The sequence below is a fragment of the Salmo salar genome, chromosome ssa05 (assembly GCF_905237065.1).
Source record: "Salmo salar chromosome ssa05, Ssal_v3.1, whole genome shotgun sequence".
Lineage (NCBI taxonomy): Eukaryota > Metazoa > Chordata > Actinopteri > Salmoniformes > Salmonidae > Salmo > Salmo salar.
Genome location: NC_059446.1, coordinates 38,783,969 through 38,810,170, shown reverse-complemented (window position 1 = coordinate 38,810,170; position 26,202 = coordinate 38,783,969). Strand labels below are relative to the sequence as shown.

General features: G+C 44.9%; 1 protein-coding gene across 1 annotated transcript in view; it reads left to right on the top strand.

The window, feature by feature from the left end:
* Window positions 1–26,202, top strand: part of LOC106604872 (short transient receptor potential channel 7) — a 48,560-nt gene that overhangs the window by 6,425 nt on the left and 15,933 nt on the right. The window contains exons 2-4 of the mRNA XM_045718219.1: window positions 15,807–16,569; window positions 23,592–23,774; window positions 25,965–26,129. Of these exons, the coding sequence (XP_045574175.1) occupies window positions 15,807–16,569; window positions 23,592–23,774; window positions 25,965–26,129 (1,111 nt within the window). The remainder of the gene's footprint in view (window positions 1–15,806; window positions 16,570–23,591; window positions 23,775–25,964; window positions 26,130–26,202) is intronic.

The following is a 26,202-nucleotide window of genomic DNA, read 5'->3' as shown; positions in this document are numbered from 1 at the left end:
GCCTCATTGCCTGGACCCGTAATGGGTCAGCGGTCAAACGACCTCCACTCATCACTGTCAAACGCTCCCTGAAACATTTCAACGAGCAAGCCTTTCTAATCGACCTGGCCCTGGTATCCTGGAAGGATATTGACCTCATCCCGTCAGTAGAGGATGCCTGGTTATTTTTTTTAAATGCCTTCCTCACCATCTTAAATAAGCATGCCCCTTTCAAGAAATTTAGAACCAGAAACAGATATAGCCCTTGGTTCTCTCCAGACCTGACTGCCCTTAACCAACACAAAAATATCCTGTGGCGTTCTGCATTAGCATCGAACTGCCCCCGTGATATGCAACTTTTCAGGGAAGTTAGAAACCAATACACACAGGCAGTTAGAAACGCCAAGGCTAGCTTTTTCAAACAGAAGTTTGCTTTCTGCAACTCAAACTCTAAAAAGTTCTGGGACATTGTAAAGTCCATGGACAATAAGAACACCTCCTCCCAACTGCCCACTGCACTGAGGATAGGAAACTCTGTCACCACCGATAAGCCCACTATAATTGAGAATTTCAATAAGCATTTTTCTACGGCTGGCCATGCTTTCCACCTAACTACCCCTACTGCATTCAACAGCACTGCACCCCCCACAACTACTCGCCCAAGCCTCCCCCATTTCTCCTTCTCCCAAATCCATTCAGCTGATGTTCTGAAAGAGCTGCAAAATCTGGACCCCTACAAATCAGCTGGGCTTGACAATCTCGACCCTTTCTTTCTAAAATTATCTGCCGAAATTATTGCAACCCCTATTACTAGCCTATTCAACCTCTCTTTCGTGTCGTCTGAGATTCCCATAGATTGGAAAGCAGCTGCTGTCATCCCCCTCTTCAAAGGAGGGGACACTCTTGACCCAAACTGCTACAGACCTATATCCATCCTGCCCTGCCTTTCCAAGGTCCTCGAAAGCCAAGTCAACAAACAGATTACCAACCATTTCGAATCCCACCGCACCCTCTCCGCTATGCAATCTGGTTTCAGAGCTGGTCATGGGTGCACCTCAGCCACGCTCAAGGTCCTAAACGACATATTCATTGCCGTATTCATTGACCTGGCCAAAGCTTTTGACTCTGTTAATCACCACATCCTCATCGGCAGACTCAGTAGCCTTGGTTTCTCAAACGATTGCGTCGCCTGGTTCACCAACTACTTCTCTGATAGAGTTCAGTGTGTCAAATCGGAGGGCCTGCTGTCCGGACCTCTGGCAGTCTCTATGGGGGTACCACAGGGTTCAATTCTTGGGCCAACTCTTTTCTCTGTATACATCAATGATGTCGCTCTTGCTGCTGGTGAATCTCTGATCCACCTCTACGCAGACGACACCATTCTGTATACTTCTGGCCCTTCTTTGGACACTGTGTTAACAACCCTCCAGACGAGCTTCAATGCCATACAACTCTCCTTCCGTGGTCTCCAACTGCTCCTAAATACAAGTAAAACTAAATGCATGCTCTTCAACCGATTGCTGCCTGCACCTGCCCGCCTGTCCAGCATCACTTCTCTGGACGGTTCTGACATAGAATTTGTGGACAACTACAAATACCTAGGTGTCTGGTTAGACTCTAAACTCTCCTTCCAGACTCACATCAATCATCTCCAATCCAAAGTTAAATCTAGAATTGGCTTCCTATTTCACAACAAAGCATCCTTCACTCATGCTGCCAAACATACCCTCGTAAAACTGACCATCCTACCAATCCTCGACTTCGGCGATGTCATTTACAAAATAGCCTCCAATACCCTACTCAACAAGCTGGATGCAGTCTATCACAGTGCCATCCGTTTTGTCACCAAAGCCCCATATACTACCCACCACTGCGACCTGTACACTCTCGTTGGCTGGCCTTCGCTTCATAATCGTCGCCAAACACATTGGCTCCAGGTCATCTACAAGACCCTGCTAGGTAAAGTCCCCCCTTATCTCCGCTCACTGGTCACCATAGCAGCACCCACCTGTAGCACGAGCTCCAGCAGGTATATCTCTCTGCTGACCCCTAAAGCCAACTCCTCCTTTGGTCGTCTCTCCTTCCAGTTCTCTGCTGCCAATGACTGGAACGAACTACAAAAATCTCTGAAACTGGAAACACTTATCTCCCTCACTAGCTTTAAGCACCAGCTATCAGAGCAGCTCCCAGATCACTGCACCTGTACATAGCCCATCTATAATTTAGCCCAAACTACTACCTCTTTCCCTACTGTATTTATTTATTTTATTTATTTTGCTCCTTTGCACCATATTATTTATATTTTAACATTGAACTTTCTTCAAATTACAAATCTACCATTCCAGTGTTTTACTTGCTATACTTTATTTACTTTGCCACCATGGCCTTTTTTTGCCTTTACCTCCCTTATCTCACATCATTTGCTCACATTATATATAGTCTTATTTTTTTTCTACTGTATCATTGATTGTATGTTGTTTTACTCCATGTGTAACTCTGTGTTTTTATATGTTGTCGAACTGCTTTGCTTTATCTTGGCCAGGTCGCAATTGTAAATGAGAACTTGTTCTCAACTTGCCTACCTGGTTAAATAAAGGTGAAATAAATAAATAAATAAAATAAGAGTTACTGTATGTAGTTAGCATGTTAGCTAGCCCGACAGCTAACGTTACATCCAAAATAAGTGTTTGCTACAATGACAGCCAACTTTCATCTTAGCAGCTGTCTTAAACAACAGTCCAAATAGCATGTCATAAGTTATGTTCATGTCATTGTCACCAATCAACTGCAATACACTAACAAATAATTTGAATTTAGATGCTTACTAGCTACGCTAACCATAACACAGAATTACTGTATTTAGTTAGCATGCTAGCTAGCCCGACTGCTACATCCAAAATAAGGGTTTACCCCAATTACAGCTGACTTTCATCTTCGAGACTCTTAAACAAAAGTCCAAACAACATGTAGGCCTGTTAGAAGAACAACATTTCTTACAAAATGTCCAGACAAATCATGAAATAATCCTTGTGTCTCAGCCTGTATCTTTGGTGCTAACATTAGCAATGCTAGCTAGGTAAGTAACTAAACCTGCTGCATATGAAATTATGTGTTTTCAACAATAACAGACAAATACTGCCTCAGCAACTGCCCAAGTAACCATCCAAGTAACCAGTATTTCTACTTTGCACATTCATCCACTGCAAATCTACCATTCCAGTGTTTTACTTGCTATATTGTATTTACTTCGCCACCATGGCCTATTTATTGCCTTTACCTTCCTTATCTCACCTCATTTACTCACATTGTATATAGACTTATTTTTCTACTGTATTATTGACTATGTTTGGTTTACTCCATGTGTAACTCTGTGTTGTTGTATGTGTCAAACTGCTTTGCTTTATCTTGGCCAGGTCGCAGTTGTAAATGAGAACTTGTTCTCAACTTGCCTACCTGGTTAAATAAAGGTGAAATTAAAAAATATTAAAAAATAAAACAACACTTGAGGCCCATTGGAACTAATAAAAAGTATAAAGTTTACAAGTAATTCAATACAAAAATATATGCTATTTGGAAAGGGCACATGATGGCTGCCAGATCTGCAACTCCTGTAGGTGATAGTGGTAGTGGTTTTGTCAAATACAATCGTGGGAGTTTGAGCATTAAACAACAGAAAAATAAGATGACTATGAATTTCATTCTATAGGTTTTTGAGCGTCTATTTAAAATATTTACAGATGTTATTAAACAAAGACAACCAGAGTAACATACAGTATATTCGGAAAGTATTCAGACCCCTTCCCTTTTTCATTTACATTTACATTTACATTTAAGTCATTTAGCAGACGCTCTTATCCAGAGCGACTTACAAAATGGTGCATTCACCTTATAATATCCAGTGGAACAACCACTTTACAATAGTGCATCTACATCTTTTAAGGGGGGGGGGGGTTAGAAGGATTACTTTATCCTATCCTAGGTATTCCTTAAAGAGGTGGGGTTTCAGGTGTCTCCGGAAGGTGGTGATTGACTCCGCTGTCCTGGCGTCGTGAGGGAGCTTGTTCCACCATTGGGGTGCCAGAGCAGCAAACAGTTTTGACTGGGCTGAGCGGGAACTGTGCTTCCTCAGAGGTAGGGGGGCCAGCAGGCCAGTGGTGGATGAACGCAGTGCCCTTGTTTGGGTGTAGGGCCTGATCAGAGCCTGAAGGTATGGAGGTGCCGTTCCCTTCACAGCTCCGTAGGCAATCACCATGGTCTTGTAGCGGATGCGAGCTTCAACTGGAAGCCAGTGGAGAGAGCGGAGGAGCGGGGTGACGTGAGAGAACTTGGGAAGGTTGAACACCACACGGGCTGCGGCATTCTGGATGAGTTGTAGGGGTTTAATGGCACAGGCAGGGAGCCCAGCCAACAGCGAGTTGCAGTAATCCAGACGGGAGATGACAAGTGCCTGGATTAGGACCTGCGCCGCTTCCTGTGTGAGGCAGGGTCGTACTCTGCGAATGTTGTAGAGCATGAACCTACAGGATCGGGTCACCGCCTTGATGTTAGTGGAGAACGACAGGGTGTTGTCCAGGATCACGCCAAGGTTCTTAGCACTCTGGGAGGAGGACACAAGGGAGTTGTCAACCGTGATGGCGAGATCATGGAACGGGCAGTCCTTCCCCGGGAGGAAGAGCAGCTCCGTCTTGCCGAGGTTCAGCTTGAGCTGGTGATCCGTCATCCACACTGATATGTCTGACAGACATGCAGAGATGCGATTCGCCACCTGGTTATCAGAAGGGGGAAAGGAGAAGATTAATTGTGTGTCGTCTGCATAGCAATGATAGGAGAGACCATGTGAGGATATGACAGAGCCAAGTGACTTGGTGTATAGCGAGAATAGGAGAGGGCCTAGAACAGAGCCCTGGGGGACACCAGTGGTGAGAGCGCATGGTGCGGAGACAGATTCTCGCCATGCCACCTGGTAGGAGCGACCTGTCAGGTAGGACGCAATCCAAGCGTGGGCCGCGCCGGAGATGCCCAACTCGGAGAGGGTGGAGAGGAGGATCTGATGGTTCACAGTATCAAAGGCAGCAGATAGGTCTAGAAGGATGAGAGCAGAGGAGAGAGAGTTAGCTTTAGCAGTGCGGAGAGCCTCCGTGACACAGAGAAGAGCAGTCTCAGTTGAATGACCAGTCTTGAAACCTGACTCATTTGGATCAAGAAGGTCATTCTGAGAGAGATAGCAGGAGAGCTGGCCAAGGACGGCACGTTCAAGAGTTTTGGAGAGAAAAGAAACAAGGGATACTGGTCTGTAGTTGTTGACTTCAGAGGGATCGAGTGTAGGTTTTTTCAGAAGGGGTGCAACTCTCGCTCTCTTGAAGACGGAAGGGACGTAGCCAGCGGTCAAGAATGAGTTGATGAGCCCTAAGCACACAGCCAAGACAATGCGGGAGTGGCTTCGGGACAATTCTTTTTTTTTTTATGGTTTTGCTTTATCATTATGGGGTATTGTGCGTAGATTGAGGGAAAAATATATTGAATCAATTTTAGAAAAAGGCTGTAATGTAACAAAATGTGGAAAAAGTTAACGGGCCTGAATACTTTCCAAATGCACTGTATAACAATGAGTTCCAATATGATCAGAAAACTACAAAAGGGGTTATATAGATCACTTAAAATGACTGTCCATAATTTCTTGTATTAGTCATCTCAGGGATCCTACTTAAATACATTACAGAGAAGCAATTTCCGCTTTTTCTTGTCACTAAACAGTCAATAGACATTAAATCATAACATTTTACTAAAACTGTGTAAAATAACAACCCTAATAACCCTAATGTGAAAAGTTGTCATTAAAGGGGGAAGTAATCAAAAAGTAACGGAAAGTAATCAGATTACGTTACTAAATTTGGGTAATCCAAAAATTACGTTACTGATTACAATTGTGGACAGGTAATTAGTAACTGTAAAAGATGACATTCAGAAAGTAACCTACCCAACCCTGGTAGTAGTAGTAGTAGTAGCCGTAGTAGTAGTTGTTCCCGTGTGTTTGAGGGGGGTACTGGAAATCTCCAAAAGTCCCCACAAAGATAGTAAAACAAGGAAAATTCTCCCTCATGGGGACATATCCCACGTCCCAACGAGGACAAAGGCTATTTTAACCTTAGGGGTAGGTTTTGTGTTACACTTTTGGTTAGGGTTAGAATTAGGTTTAGGAGTTAGGGTTAGGGTTACAGTAAGGCCTAGCATTAGGGGTTAGAGAAAATAGGATTTTGAATGGAAATCAATTTTGGGTGTGTGTATATGTGTGTGTGTTTGAGGGACTATTTAGTCTCAGTGGTTGTGGAGTTAATGGGTTCTCTGTTCCACCCTGAGCTGAGGGACATGACAGGCATAAAAACACACAGGGTTTACTGATCTAAGTGGCTCTCACAGCCCATGATGGTAGCTGCTGGCAATTATGTGTGTGTGTGTGTGTGTGTGTGTGTGTGTGTGTGTGTGTGTGTGTGTGTGTGTGTGTGTGTGTGTGTGTGTGTGTGTGTGTGTGTGTGTGTGTGTGTGTGTGTGTGCGTGTGCCACCACAGCAGAGAGAGGACTAGGAATCCTTTAAAAAAAAACAATTAGGGCATCTCCCATCGACCTTCTTCACAGCTTACTCATTCAATCACTCTGCAATAAGCTCTCACAGTCTCACTGCAGAATCAAAGGTTAACATTGGTTAAGTTAAGGGGTAAGGTTTGGCATAGGGTTAAAACAAAAACAATTTTATGGTTAAGGTAGGGGTTAAGGTTTGGTATAGTTTTAAAACAAAACATTTAATAACAAGTACCTAGCACTGGGATTAAACACTCGACCCTCAGAGCCTGAGCCCGTGGTTTACGTCCATCCACCATCCCCGTCCACACCCTAGCAAACCCCAAGACTACTTGATGGTAATAGCGCTCACCGTTGCCCCCAGTGGCCGGTTTTGAAGTGATCTCAAAGTCCTATTTACCTGGACGGACGTCAACTGAGCGCCAGCCATATAATTAGAATGGAGCATTGATTTGAATGAGAATGTCAGTCCTATCAATTGTAATTCTAACGTGTTGACATTGTGCTGAAGCTCACTAGGTTTGTGTCATAAGGGCTTTTGCTCGGTTCTCTTTTTTTGGCTCTATTCCATTGATTTCCAGTCTACCACACACAGCTCTGATCGACTGTAAATTTAAGTCGATACCCATAAACGGTGTGCTTTGTACTGTATAATCACACACAAACACAATAAACATGCACAAACACATACCGTTGTTAATGTCATCAACAAAAATAGTGACAATACTATTCGTCAACCTTTTTCATTGGCAATTTACAAGACTATAACTGACTAAATAGACCCAGAAAAATGTCACTTGACTAAAACGAGACTAAATTATCTCTGTGTCTAAAATATGAGTACTAAGTGGACAGGACAAAAGTGTATTTTGTTGTTGCTTTTCAGTGATAAGCACAATAGCGGCACAGATGCGCAGTTCTGTTCAGCAGTGGGAATGGCGCACCACACCCGGCACAGGAGCTCCGGGCGAGCAAGCAATGCTCCAGCTCAAATTATACACACTGTAGCAAACCAGTCACCTCCAGCCTTCTAGGTACAGTAGATCCCGTTTGTCTGGTTAAGAAACACAAGCTGCTTTACAAAAATGAAAAACAATAGCAGCATTACGTTTAATAGTAAATTAACAGTCTAGCTATGTTTTTCTTCTCCCTTGAGTATAGAAACGTTTTTGAATTCGTAGCCTCACTCAACCCTCGTACTTTCCCCACTGCATTTCATAGGCAGGTTCTGAAGCCAACGTAGCCTCGTCTCCCTCTTTTCCTCAGAGAAAACTGCTTGATTCTAGGCCTTGCCGTTCAAAAGATATGACCCATAATACTGGCACTACGTTTTTTTTATTTCTATCGTTCATTGGCGGATCCCATTTTGCATTCACAAAGCATATCGCGGGCCAGTCTAAAACTAGACTACTTGCGGACCGGACCGTTAACCATTTGTTAAGGCTACACCTTGTTCAGTCATGTTACCTCATCAGCTAGCTATAGCTAACCTGGGGCGCGTTGAGCAGGACCACTATTAGTTCTGGGGGGGGGGTAGTACCCCTGTGTCAACAATTTTGGACCCCCTTGTGGCCCCCCTAAATGTGGAGTATGAAATCATTTTTATGTAACTAATTTTTGCTGTCATTCTTTTTTTACATCTGTTATTAGCCAGTGGCAACAATGATTATGAACATGGTATTTTGCCTGCTAATGCCTGCAATGCAGTGAAGAAAACGATGTGACAACAATAACGTCTAATGTAACTGGCCCCTCTAACAGTACAACTGGCACCAGCTTGCCCCCCCCCCAGTTGAAATGGTCTAGAATCACCACTGAGCAGGACGCAACGTTTTGGAACATTCCGATAGAATATTTATATATATGTAAAACAAACATGCCTCTCTGACGTGTTGGATAAGGAATAATGTCGGCTCAATTCATGGAATTTCTATCGGCAATGCTCGTTTTGAAACTGAGTGTGGCCCTGGTAACATTACCAGTAGCCGATATGCAAAAATTTGGTCGCATATAAAGAATGGAATGGATAGCAAACAATTTATTGACAAAATGGCTCTTGCCACTACACTATATCTGACTGGGTAAATAACTTTATTTATGAGTAAATATGCACCCAGTGACTCAGACTTGAGCACTTGGACCAGGACTCGAGCGCAAGGGATGTGGGACTCGATTCGAAACTTCAGGTTTATTGACTCGACTATATCACTGGGCGAAACCGTCTTTAGCTCTCGTTCAAAGTCATTAGGTCCCGTTCAACTTTTGTTCATCAATTTGGCTGTGCCGTCAGTGGAACATTGAACAATGGCAATGACGCAACCGAGTGGCGGAAGTGCAACCCATTATACTTGGCCAAACTTTGCTGCACTATCTGGTGATTGTGCTACTCTCTCTGCTTGTGTTTGTCTGTTTGTTTGGTAATGTGCAATATCGATATAGGCTGAATTAGGAATTTACAATTTAAAAATTGTTATATATTCTTATACATGTTTGTCATATCTCTTCTGTTGGGAAGAGAACAGGATGTTATGCAGAGAAACATGTTGGTAGGACAAGGCTTTGTATGTTTGTGCACATGGAAGTCAGGGGTTTATGTTTACTATAGGTTAAACCTCTGGGCTAGGTGGGACGAAATCGTCCCACCTACGCAACAGCCAGTGTAATCCCGTGGCGCGATATTCAAATACCTTAGAAATGCTATTACTTCAATTTCTCAAACATATGACTATTTTACACCATTTTAAAGACAAAACTCTCGTTAATCTAACCACACTGTCCGATTTCAAAAAGGCTTTACAACGAAAGCAAAACATTAGATTATGTCAGCAGAGTACCCAGCCAGAAATAATCAGACACCCATTTTTCAAGCTAGCATATAATGTCACATAAACCCAAACCACAGCTAAATGCAGCACTAACCATTGATGATCTTCATCAGATGACAATCCTAGGACATTATGTTATACAATACATGCATGTTTTGTTCAATCAAGTTCATATTTATATCAAAAACCAGCTTTTTAAATTAGCATGTGACGTTCAGAACGAGCAAACTTCCGGTGAATTTACTAAATTACTCACGATAAACGTTCACAAAAAACATAACAATTATTTTAAGAATTATAGATACAGAACTCCTTTATGCACTCGCTATGTCCGATTTTAAAATAGCTTTTCGGTGACAGCACATTTTGCAATATTCTGAGTAGATAGCCCGGCATCACAGGGCTAGCTATTTAGACACCCACCAAGTTTAACCCTCACCAAAGTCAGATTTACTATAAGAAAAATGTTATTACCTTTGCTGTTCTTTGTCAGAATGCACTCCCAGGACTTCTACTTCAATAACAAATGTTGGTTTGGTTCAAAATAATCCATAGTTATATCCAAATAGCGGCGTTTTGTTCATGCGTTCAAGACACTATCCGAAAGGGTAAAGAAGTGTGACGCGCCCGACGCGTTTCGTGACAAAAAAAATCTAAATATTCCATTACCGTACTTCGAAGCATGTCAACCGCTGTTTAAAATCAATTTTTATGCCATTTTTCTCGTAAAAAAGCGATAATATTCCGACTGGGAAACCGTGTTTTAGTTCAAAGAGAGAGAAAATAAAAACATGGGGTCGCCTCGTGCACGCGCCTCAGTCTCATTGTCCTCTGATAGACCACTTACCAAAGGCGCTAATGTTTTTCAGCCAGGGGCTGCCTCGAAATCATTCAGCTTTTTCCCGGGTTCTGAGAGCCTATGGGAGCCGTAGGAAGTGTCACATTACAGCAAAGATCCTACATTTTCAATAAAGAGAGTCAAGAAGCCCAAGGAATGGTCAGAGAGGGCACTTCCTGTACAGAATCTTCTCAGGTTTTTGCCTGCCATATGAGTTCTGTTATACTCACAGACACCATTCAAACAGTTTTAGAAACTTTAGGGTGTTTTCTATCCAAAGCCAATAATTATATGCATATTCTAGTTTCTGGGCAGTAGTAATAACCAGATTAAATCGGGTACGTTTTTTATCCGGCCGTGTAAATACTGCCCCCTAGCCCTAACAGGTTTTAATGATAGAAATGTAAGGTAACTAAAATGGCCCACGGTTTTTGTAATTTTGAAATTTACTAAATCATTATTCAAATGACAAAACTGTGACTAAGACTTAATGATATTTTAGTCAAAATGACTAAGACTAGACAAAATCTGAAAAAAAAGAGTACCAGAATGAACACTTACTCACTCATACACACAGCGTTGCATGAGTGAGCTCACTTCATCTTCTCAGTCCCACATCCTTTGATGCCCCTGGGGAACGTTCCCTGCGTGAATAGGTTCCCATTTTCACCTGTTCTCCAATTCTCCCGACACTCCTCCGTTTTCAACCTGTGATGGCTTTGTTTAGCCCCTAAAAACGAAGCCTGTAGATGGCGATATATACTGAGCTAACAAATTGAATTGTTTTAATATGGCCATAAGATGGACCATTTAGCTATTTGATTTAGAGTTTTAGGACCCCTGTAGGTATCCCAAAAAATAAACAAATAATTATCTGATGAAACATTGAATTTGTCCTTAGTGTTATTAGCCCCATAGCAACGCATTGAATAATACATTCATACGTGGCAAAAAATAAATTAAAAAATACATAAAAAGGAAATATGGTTTGAGGTGTCTGTAATGCATCTGAGAGATATAGGAAAGCATCAGGGACAAAAACAAAAAAGTTACATGTGTAACCCTGGTTCTGTGAAGCTTCGTAGAGCAAAATGGACACTTTCTTGTTCGTGAGTCTCAACTTTCCATAGTGGGATCATATTACTTTGTAGCTCAAACCATTCAGACTTTGCAGACATTTCACAGATGCGGAAGGCCGATATCGTGGATTTAAAACAGGCCTTGCAAAAACCAGGAAGTCTCTAGCTTAATCAGACGGATTGTGATGAATAAAACCGCAATTAAAATAAGAATAAAACAGTTCTTCCGCACGGCTGCAGACATCTACACTAGGGGTTACATTTACATTTAAGTCATTTAGCAGACGCTCTTATCCAGAGCGACTTACAAATTGGTGCATTCACCTTATGATATCCAGTGGAACAACCACTTTACAATAGTGCATCTAAATCTTTTAGGGGGGGGGGGGGATTAGAAGGATTACTTTATCCTATCCTAGGTATTCCTTAAAGAGGTGGGGTTTCAGGTGTCTCCGGAAGGTGGTGATTGACTCCGCTGTCCTGGCGTCGTGAGGGAGCTTGTTCCACCATTGGGGTGCCAGAGCAGCGAACAGTTTGGACTGGGCTGAGCGGTAACCGTGCTTCCTCAGAGGTAGGGGGGCCAGCAGGCCAGAGGTGGATGAACGCAGTGCCCTTGTTTGGGTGTAGGGCCTGATCAGAGCCTGAAGGTATGGAGGGTGCCGTTCCCCTCACAGCTCCGTAGGCAAGCACCATGGTCTTGTAGCGGATGCGAGCTTCAACTGGAAGCCAGTGGAGAGAGTGGAGGAGCGGGGTGACGTGAGAGAACTTGGGAAGGTTGAACACCAGACGGGCTGCGGCGTTCTGGATGAGTTGTAGGGGTTTAATGGCACAGGCAGGGAGCCCAGCCAACAGCGAGTTGCAGTAATCCAGACGGGAGATGACAAGTGCCTGGATTAGGACCTGCGCCGCTTCCTGCGTGAGGCAGGGTCGTACTCTGCGAATGTTGTAGAGCATGAACCTACAGGATCGGGTCACCGCCTTGATGTTAGTGGAGAACGACAGGGTGTTGTCCAGGATCACGCCAAGGTTCTTAGCACTCTGGGAGGAGGACACAAGGTAGTTGTCAACCGTGATGGCGAGATCATGGAACGGGCAGTCCTTCCCCGGGAGGAAGAGCAGCTCCGTCTTGCCGAGGTTCAGCTTGAGGTGGTGATCCATCATCCACACTGATATGTCTGCCAGACATGCAGAGATGCGATTCGCCGCCTGGTTATCAGAAGGGGGAAAGGAGAAGATTAATTGTGTGTCGTCTGCATAGCAATGATAGGAGAGACCATGTGAGGATATGACAGAGCCAAGTGACTTGGTGTATAGCGAGAATAGGAGAGGGCCTAGAAAAGAGCCCTGGGGGACACCAGTGGTGAGAGCGCGTGGTGCGGAGACAGATTCTCGCCACGCCACCTGGTAGGAGCGACCTGTCAGGTAGGACGCAATCCAAGCGTGGGCCGCGCCGGAGATGCCCAACTCGGAGAGGGTGGAGAGGAGGATCTGATGGTTCACAGTATCAAAGGCAGCAGATAGGTCTAGAAGGATGAGAGCAGAGGAGAGAGAGTTAGCTTTAGCAGTGCGGAGAGCCTCCGTGACACAGAGAAGAGCAGTCTCAGTTGAATGCCCAGTCTTGAAACCTGACTGATTAGGATCAAGAATGTCATTCTGAGAGAGATAGCAGGAGAGCTGGCCAAGGACGGCACGTTCAAGAGTTTTGGAGAGAAAAGAAAGAAGGGATACTGGTCTGTAGTTGTTGACATGGGAGGGATTGAGTGTAGGTTTTTTCAGAAGGGGTGCAACTCTCGCTCTCTTGAAGACGGAAGGGACGTAGCCAGCGGTCAAGGATGAGTTGATGAGCGAGGTGAGGTAGGGGAGAAGGTCTCCGGAAATGGTCTGGAGAAGAGAGGAGGGGATAGGGTCAAGTGGGCAGGTTGTTGGGCGGCCGGCCGTCACAAGACGCGAGATTTCATCTGGAGAGAGGGGAGAAAGAGGTCAAAGCACAGGGTAGGGCAGTGTGAACAAGACCAGCGGTGTCGTTTGACTTAGCAAACGAGGATCGGATATCGTCAACCTTCTTTTCAAAATGGTTGATGAAGTCATCCGCAGAGAGGGAGGAGGGGGGGGAGGGGGAGGAGGATTCAGGAGGGAGGAGAAGGTAGCAAAGAGCTTCCTAGGGTTAGAGGCAGATGCTTGGAATTTAGAGTGGTAGAAAGTGGCTTTAGCAGCAGAGACAGAAGAGGAGAATGTAGAGAGGAGGGAGTGAAAGGATGCCAGGTCCGCAGGGAGGCGAGTTTTCCTCCATTTCCGCTCGGCTGCCCGGAGCCCTGTTCTGTGAGCTCGCAGTGAGTCGTCGAGCCAGGGGAGGACCGAGCCGGCCTGGAGGATAGGGGACAGAGAAAATCAAAGGATGCAGAAATGGATGAGAGGAGGGTTGAGGAGGCAGAATCAGGAGATAGGTTGGAGAAGGTTTGAGCAGAGGGAAGAGATGATAGGATGGAAGAGGAGAGAGTAGCGGGAGAGAGAGAGCGAAGGTTGGGACGGCGCAATACCATCCGAGTAGGGGCAGAGTGAGAAGTGTTGGATGAGAGCGAGAGGGAAAAGGATACAAGGTAGTGGTCGGAGATTTGGAGGGGAGTTGCAATGAGATTAGTGGAAGAACAGCATCTAGTAAAGATGAGGTCAAGCGTATTGCCTGCCTTGTGAGTAGGGGGGGAAGGTGAGAGGGTGAGGTCAAAAGAGGAGAGGAGTGGAAAGAAGGAGGCAGAGAGGAATGAGTCAAAGGTAGACGTGGGGAGGTTAAAGTCACCCAGAACTGTGAGAGGTGAGCCATCCTCAGGAAAGGAACTTATCAAGGCGTCAAGCTCATTGATGAACTCTCCAAGGGAACCTGGAGGGCGTTAAATGATAAGGATGTTAAGCTTGAAAGGGCTGGTAACTGTGACAGCATGGAATTCAAATGAGGAGATAGACAGATGGGTCAGGGGAGAAAGAGAGAATGTCCACTTGGGAGAGATGAGGATTCCAGTGCCACCACCCCGCTGGCTCGATGCTCTAGGGGTATGCGAGAACACGTGGGCAGACGAGGAGAGAGCAGTAGGAGTAGCAGTGTTATCTGTGGTAATCCATGTTTCCGTCAGCGCCAGGAAGTCTAGGGACTGGAGGGTAGCATAGGCTGAGATGAACTCAGCCTTGTTGGCCGCAGACCGGCAGTTCCAGAGGCTGCCGGAGACCTGGAACTCCACGTGGGTCGTGCGCGCTGGGACCACCAGGTTAGAGTGGCAGCGGCCACGCGGTGTGAAGCATTTGTATGGCCTGTGCAGAGGGGAGAGAACAGGGATAGACAGACACATAGTTGACAAGCTACAGAAGTGTTGTTTCTTGTATTATTGTCTCTTGTGTCTTTAGAGAACTGTTTCACTTTGATATCCTTTTTCTTCTGTCCTGATTTTCTCTTTCTTTTCTTCAGTTAACTAGATATTCTTTGTTATTCTTCGTTAGCTAGCTAGCTTCTTCCAAAAGAGTCCCTAGCAACTGCTTAGCAACTGGTAAACAATTCAGCTAGCTAAGATAACTACAATTTTATGAAAAATAGTAACTTTTTTCAAAAGCCTATCTTCTTTGTTTGTTGCTTGTTTTTTCTCCTATTCAGTCTTGCAGTTTTCTTTGGATTTTTTCCGATGTACTTCACTCTGAAAACCATGTAAATTTCAATATTTGTAGGAGCTCATTTTTCAGCTGCTGCTGCTCAGTGATTGGAATTGGGTTAGTGGACTGTGTTTTGTAACCACCTCTATTTCTCAAACAAAGATTTCATCTAGCCCTTTCATGAAGACTAAATTCTAGGACAAAATGCTAAAAGAGTAAGCCTGTTACCCTAGTTGTTGATAGCATATTGTATGCAGTTGTTGTACATTTCATCCTTTTCACTGCAGAAACTTTACCGCCTCTTCACCCTCCTATCTCTCTCTTTCTCTAGCTCCATCCCTCCTCCATCTCTCTGGCTCCCTAACCCTACCCCTTTTCTACCTCTCATATTGTTTCTCTTTTCCGTTCATTTGAAAATGAATGTGTGTATAGATTTTCCTCCACACAGAGAGCAGTTGAGCACTGAGTGTTGTGCTTCAGCGTTACGGTGCCCTTTGTGTGTCTAACATGTGATTTGAGGAGCTGAACAGTTTGTTTTTGAGGTAACCATATAATGGAGGCTTTTGTCTGAGGGGCCTGCCGCACACTGTGTTGATTCAAGAGATTCAGATTGAACCGTTCAGTTCCTCTGAGAGGCTAGCAATGTGTACATTTACAGCTCAGGGCAGATATACTGTCAATACACAGTTATGGAGAACAAAAAATGAACTGGTGGTGCAAGACACAGCTAGATGTCATGCAGTATTTGGGATTGTGTGATTCAGTGCCGCATTATTTGAGTGTTTGTGTGTGTGTGTGTGTGTGTGTCATTTTACAGTGGTTTAACCCTTGCTTAATAACCTTTTCTCTCTCCCTGTCACCCTCCCCCTCTTCTAGAGTGGAAGCAATGCACCGGAGACACACCACGCTGAGGGAGAAGGGGCGTCGCCAGGCTGTGCGAGGCCCAGCCTACATGTTTAACGAGCGCGGCTCGGCCCTGACGCCCGAGGAAGAGGGTTTCCTTGACGCTGCCGAGTACGGCAACATCCCCGTGGTCCGCAAGATGCTGGAGGAGTCCAAAACCCTCAACTTCAACTGTGTGGACTACATGGGCCAGAATGCATTGCAGCTGGCGGTGGGCAATGAACACCTGGAAGTGACTGAGCTGTTGCTAAAGATGGACGGGCTAGCCAGAGTGGGCGACGGGCTCTTATTGGCTATCTCTAAAGGGTATGTGCGTATCGTGGAAGCCATATTGGCGAACCCGGCGTTCAGCCAAGGGCTGCGGCTCACCCAGAGTCCCCTCGAACAGGAGCTACGGGATGACGATTTTTACGCTTACGATGAAGACGGGACACGCTTTTCCCACGACGTCACCCCAGTCATCCTAGCAGCACACTGTCAGGAGTATGAGATTGTGCATATCCTGCTCACCAAGGGGGCCCGCATCGAGAGGCCTCATGACTACTTCTGTAAGTGCAATGAGTGTGTAGAGAAGCAGAAGAGAGACTCATTCAGCCACTCCCGCTCCAGGATGAATGCTTATAAAGGGCTGGCCAGTGCTGCCTACCTGTCCCTGAGCAGTGAAGACCCTGTCCTCACCGCCCTGGAGCTCAGCAATGAACTGGCCAGACTGGCTAACATAGAGACTGAGTTTAAGGTGAGTTTAACTGGCCAGACTGGCTAACATACAGGTAACTGCCAAAATAATGGAAACACCAACATAAAGTGTCTTAATAGGGCGTTGGGCCACCACGAGCCAGGACAGCTTCAATGCACCTTGGCATAGATTCTACAAGTGTCTGGAACTCTATTGGAGGGATGCAACACCATTCTTCAACAAGAAATTGCATCAATTGGTGTTTTGTTGATGGTGGTGGAAAACGCTGTCTCAGATTACGCTCCCGAATCTCACATAAATGTTCATTTGGGTTGAAATCTGGTGACCGAGACAGCCATGACGTATGGTTTACATCATTTTCATGCTCATCATACCATTCAGTGACCACTCGTGCTCTGTGGATGGCGACATTGTCATCCTATGGAGTCATAACCATGGTAGCCAAAATAATGGCTTGCCCAGCATTTTTATACATGACTCAAAGCATGATGGGATGTTAATTGCTTAATTAACTCAGAAATCACACCTGTGTAGAAGCACCGGCTTTCAATACACTTTGTATCCCTCATTTACTAAAGTGTTTCCATTATTTTGTCAGTTACCTATACAGTACATACTAAATGTAAGGTGAGCTTACCTGGCCAGACTGGTTAACATAGAGACTGAGAGAACGGGAGACCGAGAGAGAGTGAGAGACCGAGAGAGAGACCGAGAGCATCATCAGAGTACAGATAAAAACTCCAAACAACGCAAGCAGAGCAGAATTAGACCAATTCCCTCTTCTGATTAATATCCAAAAAAGAGCCACCAAGTTGCATGATAATTTAGAAACAAGTTACCCCCACTCCTCCCATTATAAAGCCCTCAAATGCCAAAAGGTGACCCATAGAAAAGAGTCTACTGAGGTCCAGAGGCTCAGTTCACTAACCACTACCAACCCAACGAAGCCTCAGGACAGAGAGAGAGAGAGGAAGAGAGAGAGAGAGAATCCATGTATTTGCATGTGAGGATTTGCTGCTCCCTCATCTGCTATAATGTTTGATATGTCTCTGCTAGGAGTCGTAGCAGCTTTGGCTCAGAACTGAGGCTGCTCTCTCTACTTTGCTGTCTCACTAGTCCTACACGTGATATACACACATACTACTGTACATGGGCTCCCGAGTGGTGCAGCAGTCTAAGGCACTGCATCTCAGTGCTAGAGGTGTCACTACAGGCCCTGGTTTGATTCCAGGCTGTATCACAAACGGCCGTAATTGAGAGTCCCATAGGGCGATTGGCCCAGCGTCGTCCGGGTTAGGGTTTGGCCGGTGTAGGCCGTCATTGTAAATAAGAATTTGTTCATAACTGACTTGCCTAATTAAATAAAGGTTAAATAAAAATTATAATTCAAAATGCACAAATACACACATACACTAATACACACGTTAACGTGTTAACAGCACACAACTGGGTCTGTGTGTTGGAAGTAGAAGGTTCATGCTGCAGTGTGGGGTATACAGCCACAATGACAGGAATAAAATTCAAGCCCAGGAGCTCTAGGAAGGAAGGAAGGCAAAGGGGAACATTTTGGCATTTCGGCGGTGAGGTAAAGTGAGTAGAAGGGTGCAGTCCAGAAGGGTGCGTGGGTTGGTATTTGTCATGACTGCAGCTGTGTCTGCTCAGGTGTCTGTCTGTCTGCCTGCTTCCTAGATGTGTAAATGAGAAGTAGTGACCCGGGGGGCTTAGTTCTATTACCCTCCATCTCTTTCATTACACACTCATTATCACCTTCCATGTCTCTCTCCTCTATCTATCTCTCCCTCTCCCTCTCTCTCCCTCACTTTCCATCTCCTTCCCTGTCTCTCCCTCCACTCTCTGAGGTAAGAATACATATGTTCTGGCTCAGACGCAGTCGGTACTCGAACACTCTTTCCTTATGTAGTCCACTTATCTGAAAGGAAGGAAAGTGCTGATCTCATTGGAGAAAGTCCCTGTGGGCATTATCCGTGTTATTGTTGTTTTAATGCAGCTGCCCTCTGCAATCTTTACATGGTTAAGTGCAGGATTAGACCTGTTGCCCAGGGTTATGTTGACACGGTGCCACATGTACTATTGTCCCAGTGGGTTCATTAGATGGGGGACAGCATACAGTGTGCTCCTAGTGTTAAATGTTTACATACACATTGAGTGTACAAAACATTAAGAACACCATGACATACAGTGACTTGCGAAAGTATTCGCCCCCTTGGCATTTTTCCTATTTTGTTGCCTTATAACCTGGAATTAAAATAGAGTTTTTGGGGGGTTTGTATCATTTGATTTACACAACATGCCTACCACTTTGAAGATGCAAAATATTTTTTTTATTGTGAAACAAACAAGAAATTAGACCAAAAAAATGGAACTTGAGCGTGCACAACTATTCACCCCCCCTCCCCCCCAAAGTCAATACTTTGTAGAGCCACCTTTTTCAGCAATTACAGTTGCAAGTCTCTTGGGGTATGTCTCTATAACTTGGCACACCTAGCCACTGGGATTTTTTCCCATTCTTCAAGGCAAAACTGCTCCAGCTCCTTCAAGTTGGATGGGTTCCGCTGGTGTACAGAAATCTTTAAGTCATACCTCAGATTCTCAATTGGATTGAGGTCTGGGCTTTGATTAGGCCATTCCAAGACATTTAAATGTTTCCCCTTAAACCACTCGAGTGTTGCTTTAGCAGTATGCTTAGGGTCATTGTCCTGCTGGAAGGTGAACCTCCATCCCAGTCTCAAATCTCTTGAAGACTGAAACAGGTTTCCCTCAAGAATTTCCCTGTATTTAGCATTCCTTCAATTCTGACCAGTTTCTCAGTCCTTGCCGATTAAAAACATCCCCACAGCATGATGCTGCCACCACCATGCTTCACTGTGGGGATGGTGTTCTCGGGGTGATGGGAGGTGTTGGGTTTGAGCCAGACATAGTGTTTTCCTTGATGGCCAAAAAGCTAAATTGTTGTCTAATCTAGCCAGAGTACCTTCTTCCGTTTGTTTGGGGAGTCTCCCACATGCCTTTTGGCGAACACCAAACGTGTTTGCTTATTCTTTTCTTTAAGCAATGGCTTTTTACTGGTCCCTCTTCCATAAAGCCCTGCTCTATGGAGTGTACGGCTTAAAGTGGTCCTATGGACAGATACTCCAATCTCCGCTGTGCAGCTCATTCAAGGTTATCTTTGGTCTCTTTGTTTGTTGCCTCTCTGATTAATGCCCTCCTTGCCTGGTCCGTGAGTTTTGGTGGGCGGGCCTCTCTTGGCAGGTTTGTTGTGGTGTCATATTCTTTACATTTGTGAATAATGGATTTAATGGTGCTCCGTGGGATGTTCAAAGTTTCAGATATTTTTTTATAACCCAACCCTGATCTATACTTCTCCACAACTTTGTCCCTAACCTGTTTGGAGAGCTCCTTGGTCTTCTTGGTGTCGCTTGCTTGGTGGTGCCCCTTGCTTAGGGGTGTTGCAGATTCTGGGGCCTTTCAGAACAGGTGTATATATACTGAGATCATGTGACAGATCACGTGACACTTAGATTGCACACAGGTGGACTTTATTTAACTAATTATGTGACTTCTGAAGGTAATTGGTTGCACCAGATCTTATTTAGGGCTTCATAGCAAAGGGGGTGAATACATATGTACGCACCACTTTTCCATTTTTTACGTTTTTTGAATTTTTTTAAACAAGTTATTTTTTTCATTTCACTTCAACAATTTGGACTATTTTGTGTATGTCCACTACATGAAATTCAAATAAAAATCAATTTAAATTACAGGTTGTAATGCAACAAAATAGGAAAAATGCCAAGGGGGGTGAATAATTTTGCAAGGCACTGTGACTGACCAGGTGAATCTAGGTGAAAGCTATGATCCCTCATTGATGTCACTTTTTTAAATCCACTTCAATCAGTGTAGATGAAGTGGAGGAGACAGGTTAAAGAAGCATTTTTAAGCCTTGAGACAATTGAAACATGGATTGTGTATGTGTGCCATTCAGAGGGTGAATGGGTAAGATAAGATATTTAAGTGGTTTTGAGCGGGGTATGGTAGTAGGTGCCACGCGCACCGGTTTGTGTCAAGAACTGCAACGCTGCAGGATTTTTTACGCTCAACACTTTCCCGTGTGTATCAAGAATGGTCCACCACCCAAAGGACATCCAGCCAACTTGACACAACTGTGAGAAGCATTGGAGTCATCATGGGCCAGCATCCCTGTGGAATGCTTTTGACACCTTGTAGAGTCCATGCCCCAGCGAATTGAGGCTGATCTGAGGGCAAAAGGGGGTGCAACTAAATATTAGGAAAAATGTACAATGTGTAACCTTTCTCCTCTTCATCTACACTGATTGAAGTGGATTTTAACAAGTGACATCAATAAAGGATCATAGCTTTCACCTGGTCAGTCTATGTCTTGGTATTTAAAAATGTAAGAAAATGTATGCACTCTACTGTAAGTCGCTCTGGATAAGAGCGTCTGCTAAATGACTAAAATGTAAATGTAAATGTGAATGAGCAGGGGTTCTTAATGTTTTATACACTCAGTGGATATCCATTGGTGGAGAGACTATAGTTAACATCTAAGAATTGTTATGGGAGCCAATGGACTAATTTACTGACCGACAGAGGAACTCCAAAAACTTCCTTAATGTACTGTAACACCACACACACACGCACGCACGCACGCACGCACACACACACACACACACACACACACACACACACACACACACACACACACACACACACACACACACACACACACATGCACACACACGCACACTCTCTCTGTCTCTCTCTCTCTCTCACAGTCTTGTAAAACTAACTTTGTGGGGACACACAATTCAATCTCGTTCAAAATCCTAATTTTCATATCCCTAACCTTAACCCTAACCCGAAACCTAACCCTAAAACTAACCCTAGCTCCTAACCCTGACCCTTAACGTAATTCTAACACGAATTCTAACCTTAACCCTAAACCCCCTAGAAATACCATTTGACCTCGTGGGGACTAACAAAATGTCCTGACTTCTGGTCCCCACAAGAATAGTTAAACACGTCCACACACACACACACACACACAACTGCTCAGAAGTGTGAAATTGGCTGGTGAGGAGCACCTGTGTCTAATCACAGCTGGAGAGGGAAGCGCCACAGAGTCACAATCAGCAGAGCTGGGTCACGAGATATCCCCTCTCTCTCTCTCTCTCTCTCTCTCTCTCTCCACATCTCTCTCTCTCCTCACCCATCTCGCTCTTCATCTCTTTCTCTTCCTCTCTCTTTCCGCCTCACTAGTTCTTCCATTTCTTCTCTCTATATCTTTCAGCATTTTCCATCTCTTTCCATCTCCTTCCATCTCTCCTTTTCGGGTTTCTTTCTGTCCACCTTTCTCAACAACTTTTTCCCTACCTCTTCATCTTTTTTTCTGCCTCTTTCATGATGTATACCTGTGTGTGTGTGTGTGTGTGTGTGTGTGTGTGTGTGCTCATTCATGGGTTTCTAACACCTACCATTTTCTTATTGTCCCCTGGGGGCCTAAATACACTCAATTCCACTGGCCTAGAGTGATTCTCATTGGCACATTGCAAAATGTCACTTCAGAATGTATGAATGTACCATCTCCTCTTCCTCTCACTGTCACCCCCCCTCTCTCTCTGTCAGTCATTAGTGTGGCTCTGTATAATGGTGAAATTTCCATCAATTAGTACGGTGGTATCATCAGCATGTGGATAATGCCTGCAGGGTGGAGTAATTATCATGTGTCCTCTAGAACCTCATTACAATGTTCTGAATTCAAACACGGCTAGACACGCCATCATAGAATGACGATCCCTGAGTCAAAGGAAATAGTTACCTTCGAGGCGTCCAAAATTCCTTACAGCGGCAATCAGCAGTAGCAAGAGTAAGACAGCGGCCTCCCCAACCCTGGTTCAGTAAAAAGCTGAGGGACGGGGCTGGAGAAATTGAATCACTCTCAAATTCATACACAGAGCTGTGGATGCAAGGATTGACCCTCCATGACATCAACATTTTAACCATATGTTGAGGCTATCTAGTGTTAGTTTACATTTTCTTTGTTTACAGACATTGGAGTAAAACAAGGTTATATTTTGGCTTCTGATGGGGGACATATCATTAATTTATTAAGTCCAAAAAAGGAACGTAGAAACTGCTTATTGCCCCTTTAAGGGTGGCATAGAAGTGAACGAAGAAAAATGGAACCATGGAGTGTTTTTGTCCTGAAGAGAAGCAAGGGAAGAGCTAGCTAATACCAGCGTGCTTGGTATGAAGTGGTGATCACATAGCAGAGGAAGCCCGTCGGTGACATATAACTGCAAGGGCTGAGGGAAACTTTCCCAGAAAGCATGTTATCACTGAGCTGTACTCGTTCGTTTGAACACAGTGCAGCTATGCATATACAATTAGGCTTTAGTCTCTGTGGACAATTGGCTCTACAAACCACTTTGACTGGTCTAGGAGGGATGGGTTGGCAGATTTTGTATGCTCTTGTGTGAATGCATGAAAGACAATGAGGGCTCTCTGGTTGTGTGTTACTCGTGTGCTTGTGTGTGTGTGTGTGTGTGTGTGGTCGTTTGTTTGTTAATGAGTGTTTGTGTGTGTGTGTAACTGCATCTGAGGGGCCTCAGGCACTGGCCTGAAGAGCTACGGTTAAGCAGAGATGGAGGAGGGAGTGTGGAAGGATGGGAGAAGAAGAAGGGAGGGGTGAATGGATGAAGGAGGTAGAGGAAAGGAAGAATGAGAAAGGAAGATTCAATTACGTTGAACCAACGTGGATTAGACGTTGAATTGACGGCGGTGGGGAGCTTCCAACAATTCGCCTAATCAAGTCATTATACATTATACAAACACTAGCTGCACAGGAACATTCTACCAATCTCCTCCCTCTCTTTTCCCACCTTTTCTTCCTCGCATCTTCCTCTTCTGTATCCTCCTCTCCTTCACCCTCTCCTTATCTCTCCCCTTTTTCTCTGCCTCTCTTTCTCATTCACTGTCTTCTTGCCCTCTCTCTCTCTCTCTCTCTCTATCTCTCTCCATAGAATGACTACAGGAAGTTGTCCATGCAGTGTAAGGACTTTGTAGTGGGGGTGTTGGACCAGTGCAGAGACACAGAGGAGGTGGAGGCCATCTTGAACGGAGACGTGGACAATGCCCCGCCCAGTGACAACAACCGGCCCTGCCTCGAACGCGTCAAACTGGCAATCAAATACGAGGTCAAGAAGGTGAGACCCCCCCAAAACCAGGACCACAACCTGATCGCACTACTTGACACTGCTGTAAATGACCATATATATATGTACAGTATGTTCATGTTTTTTATGGTTTAGTTTACATGTCATCATTTCTATCTGATATCATTGTTTGTTCCTGTAGCATTTGACCCCATGTGTGTGTTTGTTAACAGGTGTATTCGGAGCGGGAAAATGTTGATTTATGTTCAACCAGGAACATCTCACAGGGAAAAATATTGGATCAGTGATGTAGTATTGTAGTAGCGATGCAGTGATACACATTTCTGTGCTCGTGTGTCCCGACACCTGGTAGCATTTGTAAATATCAGACAAGTGTCTATCAGAATGCCAGAGGTGTTTCAGCTGAATGTAAAACCAAGTCCCCTCTCCCTACATCACCCGGGACTCACAGAGACACACAGGCACTCACACAAACACATTTCAGCAAAAAAGGTAAATAAGTTTCTCTGACCTTATGGTTGAACATCCGATATGTAAACATTGTGAGACATAGCACCATACGGTTCATACTAGCTGCATATCATCTAAGGCAGTGGTTCACAACTCCGGTCCTCGAGTACCCCCGACAGCACACATTTTTGTTGTGGCCCCGGACCCCAAAAAAATCTTTGAGCAGTGGTTCTCAAACCTCTCCTCGCGGGGACCCCCTGCTGTTCTATTCCAGCGCTAACACACCTGATTCAACTTGTCAACTAATCATCAAGCCTTTGACGAGGTGAGTCAGGTGAGCTAGTTCAGGGCTCCAACTAAATAGTGAAACGTCCATCCTGCGCGTAGGCTTCCAGGGAAACGGTGAAGTGTAGTGCCTGGGATGTTTTCCCAAACCAGGGAGCGTGACCACAGCTGAGTGTGTTAATCAACCTGCCAGATGAGGGGGAGGATGGGTTGCTATGACAACCAGGTGGCCTTGAATGCTATTGTGTAAACTCAGTGGGGGAAACATACACACGCGCACGCACGTTCGCTTAGGCGGGCGCCCACGCACACGTGCACACACACACACACACACACACACACACACACACACACACACACACACACACACACACACACACACACACACACACACACACACAGAGCATGGGGACTCTCAGACAGATGCACAAAGACTTAGACATATTGACATACAAACTAGTGACAGGGTTCCCATGATGGGTCAATGAAGATGATTGCAATCACCAAGGGGGTGGAGGAATGAGGGACACTGTTTCATTTGAATTGTTTGTTGCTGGGTTGAAGTCGTAGTGTGTGTGTGTGCGTGTGTGTTTGGGTGTGTGTGCGTGTATGTGCTTGTGTGTGTGCTTGTGTGTGCTGTGGTTAGTCATGAATGATCCTTGAATGTCAGTAGATGGGCTGTGCTGATTGAGTGACCTGTTGAGGGAACACACACACACACACACACACACACACACACACACACACACACACACACACACACACACACACACACACACACACACACACACACACACACACACACACACACAAACACTGGAAATCTGTAAATCACACACACATGCACAGACCGGGGGGTGGACGCTGGACAATGGTGACCCCATTATCTGCGGGTGTCTCAGGGGGAGTTGGGATATGCAAGAAATATGTTTCCATTACACTCTTGTACAAGTGTCCATCCACAGGTGTGTAACAGGACAAATACGAGCACCCTCCAAATTATTATTCATTCGTTTAATTGCACACATGCACACACACACGCATGCCGCACACGCAGTGAAAATCTGAGAATCACAGACACACGTGATCCTATTGGCTTTTTAGATGGACACACACACACACACACACACACACGCACATAACACACACACAGATGGATGTCACTCACAAATCTCATTCCCTCACTTTGTCCCTCTCCCTCTATTTTTCAGTCTGTCCACAGTGGATTGAGACTGTAGACAATCTCTATTTAAACACAGACTGTTCCTCGATGAGACAGAGGGTGAATAGCTGACAGGGAGAACAGGTCCATTTAGAGAGGACTTCCAGAAGAGTTTAGCTTTAATATATTTTTTTTACAGTGTGTTTGTACACTGCTGTAACCTGTAACCGGTTTGTAAGTGTTTTCATCTCTCTCTCTCTCTCTCTCTCTCTCTCTCTCTCTCTCTCTCATGTGTTTTCATCTCTCTCTCTCTGTGTGTGTAGTTTGTGGCGCACCCTAACTGCCAGCAGCAGCTGCTGACTATCTGGTATGAGAACCTGTCAGGTCTGAGGCAGCAGTCCATCGGGGTCAAGTGTTGGACCGTGCTAGGGGTCACCGTGGGACTGCCCTTCCTGGCTATTGCCTACTGGATCATGCCCTGCAGCAAGGTAATGCATCTATGCACTGCAGATACACACACATGCATGCCGCATGCACATACACACGTACACGCGCACACCA